The 15,093-nt window shown below is 40.4% G+C and overlaps 1 protein-coding gene across 1 annotated transcript in view; it reads right to left on the bottom strand.

Annotated features, from left to right (window-relative positions):
* BCAS2 (BCAS2 pre-mRNA processing factor) overlaps nucleotides 1–15,093 on the bottom strand; it is a 713,255-nt gene that overhangs the window by 97,447 nt on the left and 600,715 nt on the right. Inside the window, exon 7 of the mRNA XM_044076156.1 lies at nucleotides 10,428–10,508. Coding sequence (XP_043932091.1) covers nucleotides 10,428–10,508 — 81 coding nt within the window. The remainder of the gene's footprint in view (nucleotides 1–10,427; nucleotides 10,509–15,093) is intronic.

The following is a 15,093-nucleotide window of genomic DNA, read 5'->3' as shown; positions in this document are numbered from 1 at the left end:
AAGAAAATGGCGTCGGATGCATCTTTTATACTCCTGGCACACTGACGTCAGGGAAGAGCCGACAGCAATCGACGCCGGACCTAGACTTTGGAATTCTGGCCGACTGCGGGTAGCCTGCCAGCAGGATAACCCAAGAGTAATGACTGCAACAGTGAAACATGATGAACATCTAAAAGATCCGTGGCATCAACAATCTGAGTTGACAGTACAAACTGGCAGCTCTCTTTCAGTACTCAGTCTCTTACAGACTCCTCTATGGAGATTGTGTGTGTATCCTTTCATGACATGAAAGATCCAACCCTCTCTGACCTCCTATTCTTTTATAGAATAAATAGTACTCAAACACCCAGTTAAAGGAACTTCATCCTGGGTCTCAAGTTAAAAAACATGAAGGCTGTAGGAGTATTACCACAATCAGATGAGGGTCACAGTATTTAAAACAAAAAGAAAGTTTATCAGGGCAGATTAGAATGTAGTGTAATAGTTTTCCTCTTGCAGGATTACAATCATTTGAGGGCTGTTTTGAGTCTGGATGATACGAGTCTGAGATCCCTGAACTAAACCTTCATCAGGCAGATAATACAAGACATGTTGGTATGAGAGATTTATATCCCAGTGCATCTCTCATTCTTGAAACAGACTTCCATTACATAACAAACGCAGTAACCAAAATTCCAACAATATCCACAAAGGAAAACACCACTGGACACAGCAATTGAATTCCAAGCGAACACTGCTTAGCATTTTATGTGGGAAAGACCAGTAGGCATTTCAAAGAAAGGATTAATGAGCATTTATTGGATATTAAAAATGGGAAAGCCACTAAAGCATTAGCTAGACACATTTCTACGCATCAGGGGCATGCTTTTAGTTTTTTTTTTTTGTTTTGCAACAATTGGTTAAAGATGTGCAAGGTAGGGTTTTAGATGTGCATCTAGACATTTGTGAATTATAAGTGGCAACTGTGTCTGGATGCAACCAATTTCCCAGGTATAAATGACAATGTGAGTATTTCTGCTTTGTTAAAATTAAAATATATTTTAGGGTAGGTACCCTATTTTTTAATGGAGTTTGTGTAACATTTTAGTGTGCATAATTTTGTTAAAATTATTTTTAACTTCTGAAAGTTTTAAAAGTGTGATGTCAATAATTAATTAAGGTGTAATTAAGACTGAGAAGTAAAAAGGGTGTGGGTATTTAAGGGTTGGGTCTTAGTATCATGTTGTTCTGAGGAAGCCATAACAAGTGTTTGGATGAAAGCACTTAACTTGTTGGGGAAGACTGCTATTTGGTTGATAATAAAACGCTTGGAATTCAGTCGTTGTGTCCAGTGGTGTTTTCCTTTGTAGACTTCCATTACATGTCAAGCACAGTGGCACCCTTGCCCCTTCAAGGTAAACCTAGATAACTGGATAGGCAGCCTTGATTCTTCCCCAGCCGATCTTGTCTTGCTCTCCTAGTATAATAAAGGGCCTAAACACATTAGTTTGAACTTTAGCTAATACTTAAGATATTTATCTTAAATGGAAACCCGGCCTAAATTCAATATCAGAAATAATGGCGCGTTAAAAGATTTAGCATTTAAGGAATTCTTGCCAACTGTAATTCATCATTTGCTGTTAATTTACCCAACTGTATAGACAATGTTTTGATTAAATATGAAGAGTCTAACACTGAATGCAAAGGCAGAAATTGGTGAAAAAACAGAGGTGGAGGCATTAATATGATTTTAGAATATACAATATTAATATGACTGACTGCAGAATGCAGAATACAGATATGACTACAAGGCACTCAAGGCTTGAAAGAGACCATCACGTTTGCAGCAGAATGGGGTTTTCAACTTAAGTCCGAACGTCCCACTGCAAATGCTCAATGATGTCCTATGGGTTTTGTGGCATATTCCTATGCCTCCACATGAAAAGCCTTCAAAGAGACCCCCTCCCTCTGTAAACAAGCATGTCTATGTGAACCCCAGTCTACAACGGGGATTCTACCATTGATATATGCCTTGACCACAACCCCCATGTGCAGGCTAAGCTTATTAGTCTTCTCCCCCATGGCATCAACAGTAGTGCCTTGAGCTGCTAAGTCAAACTTGGGCTGCCCTGGATTATAAGCAAGGTTTTGTCCTTCCAGACCAAGGGAACTGGCTAATGTGGACTGGTCAAATAATTTTATTTAACATTTGTTAACCGGGAAAGTCTGACTTGGAACAAAGCCAATTTTCAGTGGAGGCCTGGCAGAAATGCTTCAGACACATCTTTGCAATGTGGGAGGAAACCACACCCGGAGGAAACCCACACGAACCTAAGCTGGACATGCAGACTCCGCAAAGAAGTCACTCCAGCCGAGAATCGAACATGAAAACCTCTTGCTGTGCGGTGAAAACACTACCACTGCAGCACTGCACTGTAACTGATACTCTCCCAAAGTAATCAATGAAGTTGTAAATACACAACTAATTCTGCCTGAAGTACCACCATTTGTATGAAAGCACTAATGTGAATTGTGTATTTATAGCTTTTATATTCAAAAATTGCTGGAACGTATTCCAGTCCCAAATTTTAATGAGAGATTAAGCACTTTCATTCCATTGTTATAGAACTTCATCACAATACATGTTAAGACACAGCAGAATATTTTAAAAATCCCTTTAAAGATCATGTGTTACAAGCCAACCTAACTCAAAAATATAAATGCTCATTACATGTTAAAGACACAGTATTAAACACAGTATACAAAAACAAAAATGGTGAAAATAAATATACACACATCAAAATGCTACCAACCTCCTACAGCTTATGACAGAACTTCCATTTTGAGTTTACTTTAAGAAGAATGAGATTGTAATATTCATTCTCTCTCTCTCTCTCTCTGTGTGTATATATATATATATATATATATATATATATATATATATATATATATATATATATATATATATATTTATATATATATATATATATATACACACACATATATATATGTAAACATTATTTAAATACTTGCATGTTTTGCATGATATTGATGTGTGTACTTATTTTAACAATCAGCTTTAGTTTATACTGCGTTTTTACATACCATGTCTTTAATATGCATTGGGTAGCTAGATTTTTGCGAAACGTGATCTTTAGAAGGATGTTTAAAGGGTTATGTTGTGTCCAAATATACACTGCAATGAAATTCTATAATGTTGGAACAAAATGTGCTTAATCTCCTAATAAAATCGTGGACTGGAATACATTTCAGCATTGTTTGAATATTTAGTTTTTGATTTTACACTGAGTGGAATAGTTGTGCTTAATTATATGTTTTATACAACAAACATCAGAAAATGTTTACTTTGTCTTGTTAGCATTACCAGTACATTGTCTGCTGCATACACCTTTTCTGTCATTTTTAGTCTACACCTTAGCTTAAATTCAAAGCAAAAGACTGTACACGGGATATTAAAACACAAGTAATGCATATACAACTGGAAATGAAAGAAAACAATATGACAGACACTAGTTAGGTAAGCAAAAATGAGGGAAAGCTAAAGTACAGTTGTGTACACAACATAAATGCAGATGTTAGAGTGTATTCACTGTTGCAGTCATCACATTTGGATTATCCCTGCCAGGGTAGTCCTCGGCCAGCCTGAATACCAGAGACTTAGGATTTCTGTGTCGGTTGCTGTTGCTTGAGGACTGACATCAGGTCATCAAGTAGTATAAAGTAAGGCAGCTGACGCCATTACATCAGTTTTTCTTGCCCTAACTTGTGAGGAGACTCAAAGTAGGAGGTCACGTTCTGGTGGAAGAACCCCACCAGTGGAAAATAAAAACCAGGACTGCAACAGTGAATACACTCGAACATCTACATTTATGGTAAGTGTACACAACTGTACTATGTTGCAGTCATCACATTTGGGTAGATTCCCAAAGCTAAGAAAATGGGTGGAGGCAGTGAAGGAAACTAGGGGCTGGCTAGGATGCCCTGCAAGACTGCAGAGGTAAACCCTGTCCTAGATTTGGAGAAGAGAGGCAGGTGGTAATGCTTGGTAAAAGTGTGAACAGATGTCCTGGTGGGGACTCCTCTGAGGAAAGCTGCAGAGGTGGAGGCTGCCCTGGTGGAGTGTGTCCTGACCCCCTTTGGGGAGAGGCTTTCCATGCTGTTTGTAACAGAAATGGATGCAGTGTGCTATCCATTTGGAATTGGTTTGCTTGGAGATGGCTTTGCCTTCTGCCCCTGTAGCAAAGCTAACCAGCAATTGGGATCAGACTTTCTGAAGGATTTAGTGCTGTCCAGATAGAATCTGAGCTGTTTGTGTACATCTAGAGAGTGAAGAATCCTTCCCCCCTTGTTCTGGTGATTAGGAAAGAAGGTGGGCAAATAAATGGTTTGGTTGAGAGCCACACTGGACACCACCTTGGGCATGAAGGATGGTTTAGTTCTGAGGGATACCCTGTCTGCATGGAGGAAGATGAAGGATTCCACAGCCATGAGTGCTTGAAGCTCAGAGACTCTTCTGGCTGAAGTGATGGCCAGAAGGAATGCTGTCTTCCAGGAGAGAAATTTTAGCTCTGCAGAAGAAGCTGGTTTGAAAGGGGGTAGGGTGAGCTTCTCCAAGACAAAGTTAAGGTCCCAAGCTGGTGTTGGTGCCCTTTTGGGGGGCCTCAAGTTGTTAGCCCCTCTGAGGAACTGTTTGATCAAAGGGTATGAGAAAATGAGCTGCTCAGTGGGAAAATGAGCAGAAATAGCAGAGGCCATAATTTTTATGGAGATGAAAGAGAGACCACTGTGTAGTAGGTCAGCTAAGTAATCCAAGATGAGAGGGATGGAGGGCTGTGCTGTATTGGCTCGCAGAACCTTTTCAGTTTCTCTGCATAAGACTTTCTGGTGCTAGGACGTCTGGCCTCATGGATAACATCCAGAAGCTGTTTACTGAGGTTGGCAGATTGGTTCAGGGTTAGAGAATAAGTCAAGCTGCCAAACTGAGTGTCTGCAATTCGAGATGCACGAATTCCCCTTCCCTCTGGATCAGGAGGTTTGGAATCTGAGGAAGATACCACGGAGGCAGCGGGGACAGGCTGAGCAGCAAGAGGTACCAGTGTTGTCGTGGCCAGTCTGGAGCTATGAGAATGGTCCTTGGTTTTTCCTCCTTTATTTTGAGCAGTACCCTGGGGATGAAAGGTAGGGGAGGAAAGGCATAGACCGATAGACTGACCCAGGGGAAGAACAGGGTATCCACTTTCCAAGCCATGCAGTGAAATTCCCTGGTGCAGAATTTGCTGAGCTGACGGTTGGTATGGGAGGCAAAGAGGTCGACCTTAGGGGTTCCCCATTTCTGAGTTATTAGGGTGAAGGTACTTCTGTTGAGTTGCTACTTGTGTGGGCCCAGAAGGTTTCTGCTTAATTGTTCTGCCAGAGAGTTGAGAGAGCCTGGTAGGAATTGTGCTAACAGGTGTAGTTGCATGAAAGAGGCTGTGAGCGAAAGGGTCATGGCCAGCCAACATAAAGGGTAGGAGTGAGTCCCTGCCTGCCAGTTAATGTACCACATCACAGTGGTGTTGTCTGTTTTGATCAGGAGAACCCCTGGAGAGAGAAGGGGTTTGAAAGCTATAAAGGCATGCTGCACAGCCATCATCTCTTTTTGACTTGACTAATGTGCAGAGGGATTCGCTATGGGTTCCATTGGCCCTGTATGAACCTGCCGTCCAGGTGTGCACCCCAAGCTTAGTCTGATGCATCTGTGGTGAGGGTCTGGGTGGCAAGGGGTGGGGAGAAGGGCAGTCCCTTGTTGTGGGTGCATGCTGCTGCCCACCAAAGAAATTCCTTTCTGAGGCAAGGAATTATAGGTAGAAGAGTTTCCAGGTCTTGAGAGTGTCGACACCAAAGGCTCTTTAGGTACCACTGAAGTTTCCTCATATGCAGTCTGGCATATGGAATGAGTAGTATGCAAGATGCCATGAACCCCAGAGCTTGCAGGATCTTCCTTGCAGACAGCTGGGGCCTGGTGGCTATTTGAGAAAAGTAGGCTGTCAGGAAAATTAGTTTCTCTGGTATAAGGTACGCATTCTGGGATGGTGTATCCATACTTACTCCCAAGAAGATTATCCTTTGGGTGGGCACCTGTTTGGATTTCCTTTTGATTGCGTTCCCTAAGGAGGTTAGTAGGGTCTTTAAAAAGGCCAGGTGCTTGAGCAGCTTTTCCTGGCTGTTTGCCTGAATAAGGCAGTCACTAAGTATGGCTAAATCTGAATATTTCTTTGTCTCCAAAAGGCAATGGCAGGAGCCAGACATTTTGTGAAAACTCTGGGAGCAGTAGGTAAGCCAAAGGGAAGAGCAGAGAACTGAAAGTGCTGAGATCCTGCCCTGAAGCGAAGATATTTCCTGCATGATTCCCTGACAGGGATGTGAAGGTAGGCCTCTTTTAGAACTAGGGTGGCTAGCTAAGCATCCTTGGAGAGCATGGGTAGCAGCTGCTGGAGGGTGAGCATTTTGAATTTTGGGATCACCAGGAAGGTGTTTAGAATGGATATATCAAGGATGGGGCACCAGGTGTCCTCTTTTCTGGGCAACAGAAAAAGTCTGGAGTAAAAGACTTGGCCTATCTGTTCTGCAGGAACGTCCTCTACTGCCCTCATAGAGAGTAGGGAAAGGATTTGCTTTTGAGCCTCTGCCCAATGATTTGGTGGTAGATCTGGGAACCCTTTTGGGGTTGGAAGGGTGTGGAAGGAAAATTTGTATCCCTGAGACACAATGTTCAGAACCCATTGGTCCTTGGTAATGGTGGCCCAGGTGCTTGAGTGAAAGTAGAGTTTTCCTACTGGGGTAAGTGAAGGTGGGCAGAGGGGGGGGGTGAAGGAGGTGAGTCACTGTGAGTTCTTACCATAAGGGGGTAGCTTAGAACTCCCTGGTTTTGAAGTGTAGGTAGTCCACTGCTTAGATCTCTGCATTCCCTGGGGCTGCTGTCTGGGAGGTCTGTTTCCATGGGCTTAGGCTGGGCTGGGTTTACTCGGAGCAGGAAAGGACCAATGCTTGGAGGGACGATGCCGACTGGACCTGTAAGAAATCCTTAACTGTTTGCATAGATTTTGCTTTTTTTTCCCATCCGTTTTAAGACCTCTTCTGCCTTAGTGCCAAATAAGTTATCTTTGTGCAAGGGTGCATCCAACAATTTAGATCTGACATGGTCTGTCAAGGGTTGTTCCGTAAGCCATGCACATCTTCTAATGACAGATCCAGTGACTGCTGCCCTGCAAGAAGTTTCTAGGGCGTCAAAACCACAGTACAAAATGTGTTTAGTTACTTGACTTGCAGAATGCATTAAGTCTTGTAAATCTTTAGATTCTGCCCAAGCAGGAAAGGAAGACATTTTTTGTTTAAGGAGTTCCAAGGTATGTTGCTGAAATGTCTGCATATGGAACTGACAATTTAGTGCCCTGATAGCAAGAGTAGCTGAGGTGTATACATTTTTTTACCCCATCTGTCCAATGCTCGGGAAACCCTGTCTGAGGGGGGGGGGATTCTTAGCAGAGGTTGCTTTAATCCCATTTGGCCCTTGAGAAATGACCTCAGGGTCAGTTGTTGGATTTTTAAAAAGATATTTGTGTGAGTCAGGGACTCTATAGTACCTGTCTGGTTTCCTGGGAACTGGAGGTAGGGCGTCAGGATTCAAACTGGATTAAAGGAAAGCATCATCCACACCATCCAGGACTGGGGGAATGGCCACGGGTCTGTGTTGCGGAAGACCTAGGAATTCTTTTTAGACTGAGGGTAGTCCCGACTCTCCCATTGGAAATGCTCCCTTAAAGTATGCAGGGTTTCCCCAAAGGAAAATCCTCTGGAGGAGAGATTGAAGGAATGGAGTCCTCTGCATCAGAATCCTCATAAGTGGAGAGGGGTTATGTGTCTTCATAGTCAGATGCATCAGACTCATCTGACTCTTGTGCAGACAAAACTACAGGGGACAGATCTCCTTTCCTTTTTGAGGGGGTAGCTTGGCTTCCTCTGATTAGCATGATAAGGTCTTCTGCCATTTTAAGCATTTGAGACTGAGGCAATGTAACAGGCGCCTGAGAGTGGGTCGTTGATTTCTTGGGTGTGGTTCAAACCCTGGGCCTAAGAAACTCGGTCGTTTCTGAAAGAACGGTAGTCGCAAAAGATGATGTTGGTTTGTGTCAAGATTCGGTAGTGAGAAGGACTTCCTCAGAAGCTGGTGCCTGCACCGAGGCTCCAGACCCACCCAAGGTAGAGACGACTGCAGGAGCCTTAATCAAAGAAGAGTTTTGCAGCATACCGGACTCCGAAAGTGTAGCAGTCTGTGAATCAACTGAAGTGGGCATCAGGGGCTGCGAAAGCGTCTCACTGAGTACCGGTGAACTGAAGACTAGCTTAACGGAAGCATCATAGGTAGGTTTGGACCTGTGCGGTCTGTCTCTATCTTTACTTTTTTTCGAAAGATCTGTCATTAGATGGCTTACTAAAGCCATATCGGAATTCAAGGAATGTAAATGAAAATATCTGGCTACAATAAGGGACCGACGATGGCTAGTTCTGGCAGTGAACAAAGCACAGAAGCGACAAGAGGGGACGTCGTGGTCTGGGCCTAAACAAGTGACACAGTAAGAGTGGAAGTCTCGGTGCGGTATTTGCTTTCCACAGCCAAGATAATTATTAACGTTTTCTGACATCGGTTAGTGCAAGAAAAAAGGATCCCCAATAGGGTACTTAGCTTTAGAAGACTTCAACTTCAATTCAGAGACAAAAACTCAAGTAGCGGCCGATCAGCACTCGTGCAAACTGCTTCTGCTTCGGCCTCCACGGCAAGAAAGACTGATGTAATGGCATCGGCTGCCTTACCTTATACTACTGATGACCTGACGTCAGTCCTCAAGTGACAGCAACCGACACAGAAATCCTAAGTCTGGTATTCGAGCTGGCTGAGGGCTACCCTGGCAGGGATAACCCAAATGTGATGACTGCAACAGTGAAACACGAAGAACATCTATCACAATAAATGCCTGTAAAACCAAAACTCAAATCTTATCTGCATACAAAAATGAAAAACTGCTACTACTCCTGGTGTGTCCAAGAAACCAAAAATACTTGGTGTTCAGCCTCTTCCCTGCCAAGTCCAAAACCTGCACTGCAGAAATTCTTTTTCCTCCACCACCTGCTGGACAACAGGCCTCCCCAACCAAAAATAGAGCTTCTTTTTCATTACTATCCCAGACAGTCATTTATGCAGTCAAGAGGGTTTTTTTGTGTCTTCAACACAGCATCTATGCCTCTTAAACATCATTAATTTCACAGAATGTCCAGATATTTACCTCATATTTCTGGCCTGCTCAAAGTAAAATTTGTGGATTTCTAGCAAATCACAAAGTGAAGTTGCTAAATGATAAACATCTGAGTTTGACTACAAATCCTTCAAAAAATGCATACTAATGCAAAATCATTATGCTTCCAACATTTTAAACTTAAAAACTATTCCTGATTTTGGTCCCTTGCCTCCCCATAATATTTTGCTTGCCTAGAATTCTCGAGCTAAGAGGTTGAAAGGTATGATGGGAGGCATCCCAGCAAGGAGGACATTTATTATTTTGGCCTAACCTGTACTGGAGGGGTTGGGAGGGAGTTGTGACCCTCATCACTACAGAACAGCACTGAATTCCCCTGCTCAAGTGTATGGACTTGATAGGCAAGGACCATCAATGGGCAGCTTAGTGTGCCACACAGACACATACGGCCCCCAAGTCCATGGGCCTTCCTCCAAACGATAACTTGTGACTGCGTCAGCCCCCTCTCCCTTTAGATGGGCATGCCCATCCTCCCTGCCAGCTCCATCAAGTGCCTGAGCCACTAACATAACACAAGTAGCATGGGCCACAGACAGGGCTTTCTCCCTCTACACCACCAGAGCTGGCCAGAATGATTTATTTTGAGCAGATAAATGGACAAAAAACATATGAGCCCATTTTTCACACACAGTCTAGGTGCAGAACAGTCTGCTAAAGAAGACCGTGGACAGTTTCAAGAAAATAAAATATTTGCAACTAAGCTTTCTTTGACCTGCTTTCTTTACAGGGATGCGATCTTTCAACAAGCTTTGCGTGAATCACAGTGAATAATTTTTGCAGATTTAACATTTAAGCCACAATATTATCAGTCAGTCAGATAACCTGTATTCAGAAACTCCACCAGCCTGAACACCAACCCTTTTCTAAAATGTTTCTTGGAAATAAAGCAGACCACTAGGGCTATAGTTAGTAGAATTCTTCCTAGATATTTTTTCTATTAGGCAAAATACACAAGATAACAATCATCTGGACCTAATCATAACAATCTTACTTAATAATGTTATTTAACAATCTGGTGAAAAGAAATAAGGAACAACACTTCAGAAATATAAATTAGTCACGGATTATTATACGTACGTAGATTCCATTTCTCGTAGTTTAGCACCAGCTGAAAGCTGAATGTTCTTCCGTTGCCAGTTCAGGTCTTGTATCTGTTTTCTACATTAAAAAAAAAAATGTTACTGTACCAAACTGATTACAGAACTCACCACTACATAGTCACTACGTGTACTGGATGCTTAACAATCCAAAGACTTCCATTACTTGGGCTGATAATGTAAGAACTTTTTTCAATTATGAATGCACAAAGCAATTTAAAGATCATGCTATTTTTTATAAATATGAAAAGCTGAACATTCAGCTATGCTGTTGCAGCACTAACAGCACAAGTAAAACAAAACGATTACCAATCGGAAAGCTAACATTTTACAAAAACTATCAATACGAAGAATAACCGTATATGTTTACCTACAGTTAGTCGACTAACATATATGTCAACATCTTGAAGGTAAACCAATGTATGTTGAAAACTGAAACTGATGACTACCTACTATGCATGCACTGAGGAAGAACCTCAGTGTATGCAACTTAAAACATTGTTTTTTGCATGGGAGCAAGCCCCCTTACACTGCCCTGTAGTGGGCTGGGACCCGCATCCCCCACTAACTAAATATAATACTTCCGAGACTGCACAATCCCTGGGAAAAGGGAATATTCCCCTACCCAGGAACTGTCAAGTCTTGCATACTTGTTAACTTATCTTTATAGTTCAACAAATGTGGTCGATGTTGAACATATTCACACACATACACACGTATTACACGAATATGTCATGAAATAAACATTCACAAGAGCAAGCATCAAAATAGAGATCACTTCAAAGTGAATCCAAAGTCATTGAAAACATGAAAAAACGCAAAAAAATTTTTCTTTCTTTTTTTTGCAAGGGGACAACACCCCAACATCTCCAGCGGGGTGGCACAGCCCCCCCCACACCCACTGGTATGTATATATACTAATTCACTGCTTGCACAACAGTGAGGGAAACCCCTCAAACATGATCCCATGCAAAAGTCTGCCGGAAGAAAATCCATTTAGAAGGGCATTAACACACAAGAGGTTTATTTTTTTTGTTTTACAGCAGTAAAAAGCATTTGCTCTTGTAAATTTTCACTCTTCTCACCTGCAACTGTGTGCGTGTGTGCGCGCGCGTGTGTACACATGTCTACGTATATGCGTGTGTGCATACAGACATTATATATATATATATATATATATATATATATATATATATATATACACACACACACATATACATCTGAATATATACACTAAAACATATATAATATACATATATATATATATATATATATATATATATACATATATATATATATATATATATATATATATATATATATATATATATATATATATATATATATATACACACACACACACACACACACACACACACACACACACACACACACATATACGGAACCGGACACATGCTCGACTAGCATATGTCCAAATCACAAGACATTGAACACACATACAAAGCTCAACATCGACAAGCTTCCGTGTATGTGCCTATTTATATCGGACTACAGTGCGGGTAAGGGAAAATTCCCTTTTCCCCACTGTAGTGCGATCTCGGAGTGAGAATAATAAAGTAGGGGGTGTGGGAGGGGTGTAGATTTAGTATTTGTTTTTGAACTACACATACAGGGAAGCGCTTTTCGATGTTAAGCACTTTCGTGTATGTGTGTTCGATGTTTTGTGATTCTGACATATGCTAGTGAGCATATGTCCTAGAATATATATATATATATCTATATATATATATATATATATATATATATATATATATATATATATATATATATATATATCTATATATATATATATCTATATATATATATATATATATATAGATTATCTACACACACACACACACACATATATATATATATATATATATATATATATCAGCACACAAACACACATTAAACATATATAATGTATACATGTGTGTGTGTTTGTACATATGGGTCTACTTTTCTTCATCACAATTAAATTATTTTGAAAAAGTACGACCCCACTTCTGCGAAAGTGCACTTCAACGAAAGAGGGGGATGGGCGCGCAGGGGGCTTGCTCTCCTGCTTATAGATGGAGAAGAAGAATATGTTTCAGTATGCAGTTGTGCCAAAATATATTAAGTGTTGATGTACTACGTTTTATCGATATTCTGAGATTCAGTATTTGGAGTTTTCAATATTATGAACTTTCGAGATTTCGAAGTGGACTCCTGTGTGTGTGTGTGTGTGTGTGTGTGTGTGTGTGTGTGTGTGTGTGTGTGTGTGTGTGTGTGTGTGTGTGTGTGTGTGTGTGTGTATTTTTATTTTTATATATATATATATATATATATATATATATATATATATGGGTCTACTTAAAAAGACCGAAAATCCACTTGTTCGAAAACGATCAGTGGATTCTCGGTTTCACGAAAGTGCACTTCCACGAAGAATGGTTCAACGAACCGTTAAGGAACACAGGTGCCAAAGCACACTACAGTGGGGAAAGGGAATTTACGTGTTTCCCCAATGTAGTGCAATCTTGGAGTTGGTATATTTAAGTAGGGGTGTGTGGGGGGCACAGCCCCTCACATGGGGGGTGCACGGGGCTTGCCCCAGTGCAAAAACAATGTTTTACTGTTTTTTTATCGGTTCGTTGAACCAATGTTCGCGGAAGTGCACTTTCGCGTAACTGTGGGTCTACTGTTTATATTCGAAGATGTGAGTTTTCGAATATATACAGTAGACCCATATATATATATATATATATATATATATATATATATATATATATATACACAAACATATATAAATATATACACACACACACACACACACACACACACACACACAGAAACACACACACGTTTGTTAGAAAGACATGATTTGATTTGGAGACATCCTCTATCATCTGATGATTTTCATTGGTGACTATTACATCTAAGAACCAACTGGAAATGACCATTTCTGTAGCTTAGGATTGGTTAAGATCCTATTCATGCACCAACCGGAAGCCTTTCCAATCGTGTATAGATGCTTTTTGGAGGTGTATTTGGTTGTGAGTTACATTTCCTCTTCCATGGTACGGAATAATAATGCGATATTTATGACTGGCTATGAATAAGCCCGAATACCAAACATTTTATGGAATCTGTACTATTAGAGGGAGACTTGTGTATTAATTGTTGTTTTTATTTCGAATGACAATTGACTAACTGAAATTTTTAGTCAAGAGAGTCCCCGATTAAAGGAACTTTGAGAAATGGCTATGTTTTTAGCTAGTAATGCCATTTTCATTTACTGAAGAACTATTTCACATTTCTTGGTAATCCGTCTATTCATAACCCCTATCTGTAAGATCTTGGGATTGTTTAAATATTACTGTGACTGACTCAAGCAGTTGAATAATTTTCCAGGAACGAGTGATCTTTTCTGAAGAGCTGTTTAGCTAATGACAATGAGTACAGAGTTTTGACTGGTTCCTGCTGGTATTGATTGCCAATCGTTTGCCTGAGTTGTCAACAGAGGGTGGATATATTGCAAACAACTGTACTGGTTCGTATGAGATGGTTACCCACCAATAAAAATTTACCATTCTTGCTTCAAGGCATGTTTGCCAGAATGCTGAGGACTGGCTGACTTAAGATTCAGATGGTTTGTGACTGGTTGTTCTTAACTTAAATACCAGATGGATATACGGATTAGATCTGAAGAAGGGCTCCAAGAACCCAACAGTGGTAATTATATTTTATATCTTTGATGTTTTTAGAGTGATTTTATAGATGTCCCTCATAGACTAAAGTGGATGTTTACAATCTATAGCCTATTGACCGCAGTGGGGTTTTTTTGTATTTCGTATTTTTACTCATTTCACTTTAGTTGCTCCTAGATTTTTTTGGACTCACTCTACATCTATTATTTTTACACACACACACATATACATATATATATATATATATATATATATATATATATATATATATATATATATGTATATATATATATATATATATATATATATATATATATATACACACACACACACACACACACACACATATATATGTATGTATAAACTCACACATAAATATATATGTATCTATACACACACACACCCCCTATATATATTTAGTGTGTGTGTGTGTGTGTGTGTATGTGTGTATACGTCTTTATATACATATATATGAAATACAGTCCTATCCAAGGGATTCTTGGGAATTAATCAGCTACACTAGCAAGTCTCCAAAAGAGATCAAAAACTGGTCACCCTATATGTAATGCCATTATGCACCAACATCCTTCAGAAGGAAGGCATCACCCTCATAACTAATTACTTGAGAAAACAAACTACCCAAAGCAGAAAGAAAATCAGTATTGTATGTGAGCTGATCAGTACTGTACTACACAATAACTTTTTTTTAATTTCAATGGGGAAATATTCCACCAGCAAAAATGAGTAGCTATGGGAGCCAAAATGCCCCCACCTTATGGAAATCTGGTGCTCTCCAGCTGGGAAACACCTAAAAGGTTTTGAGAATTTGTGGAAAGGCACAAAAACTGAACTTAAAGTTTCCATATGGACCATGAAAGAAAGCATTCCTTCCATGGATTTTACAATGTCTGGCAATGTGCGCAAGGTGCAATTCCTGGCCATCCCCCTGAA

The sequence above is a fragment of the Protopterus annectens genome, chromosome 7.part0 (genome assembly GCF_019279795.1).
Source record: "Protopterus annectens isolate FY-2018-M chromosome 7.part0, PAN1.0, whole genome shotgun sequence".
In the NCBI taxonomy this organism is placed as follows: Eukaryota; Metazoa; Chordata; order Ceratodontiformes; family Protopteridae; genus Protopterus; species Protopterus annectens.
This window is presented reverse-complemented; position numbering and strand designations above follow the sequence as displayed.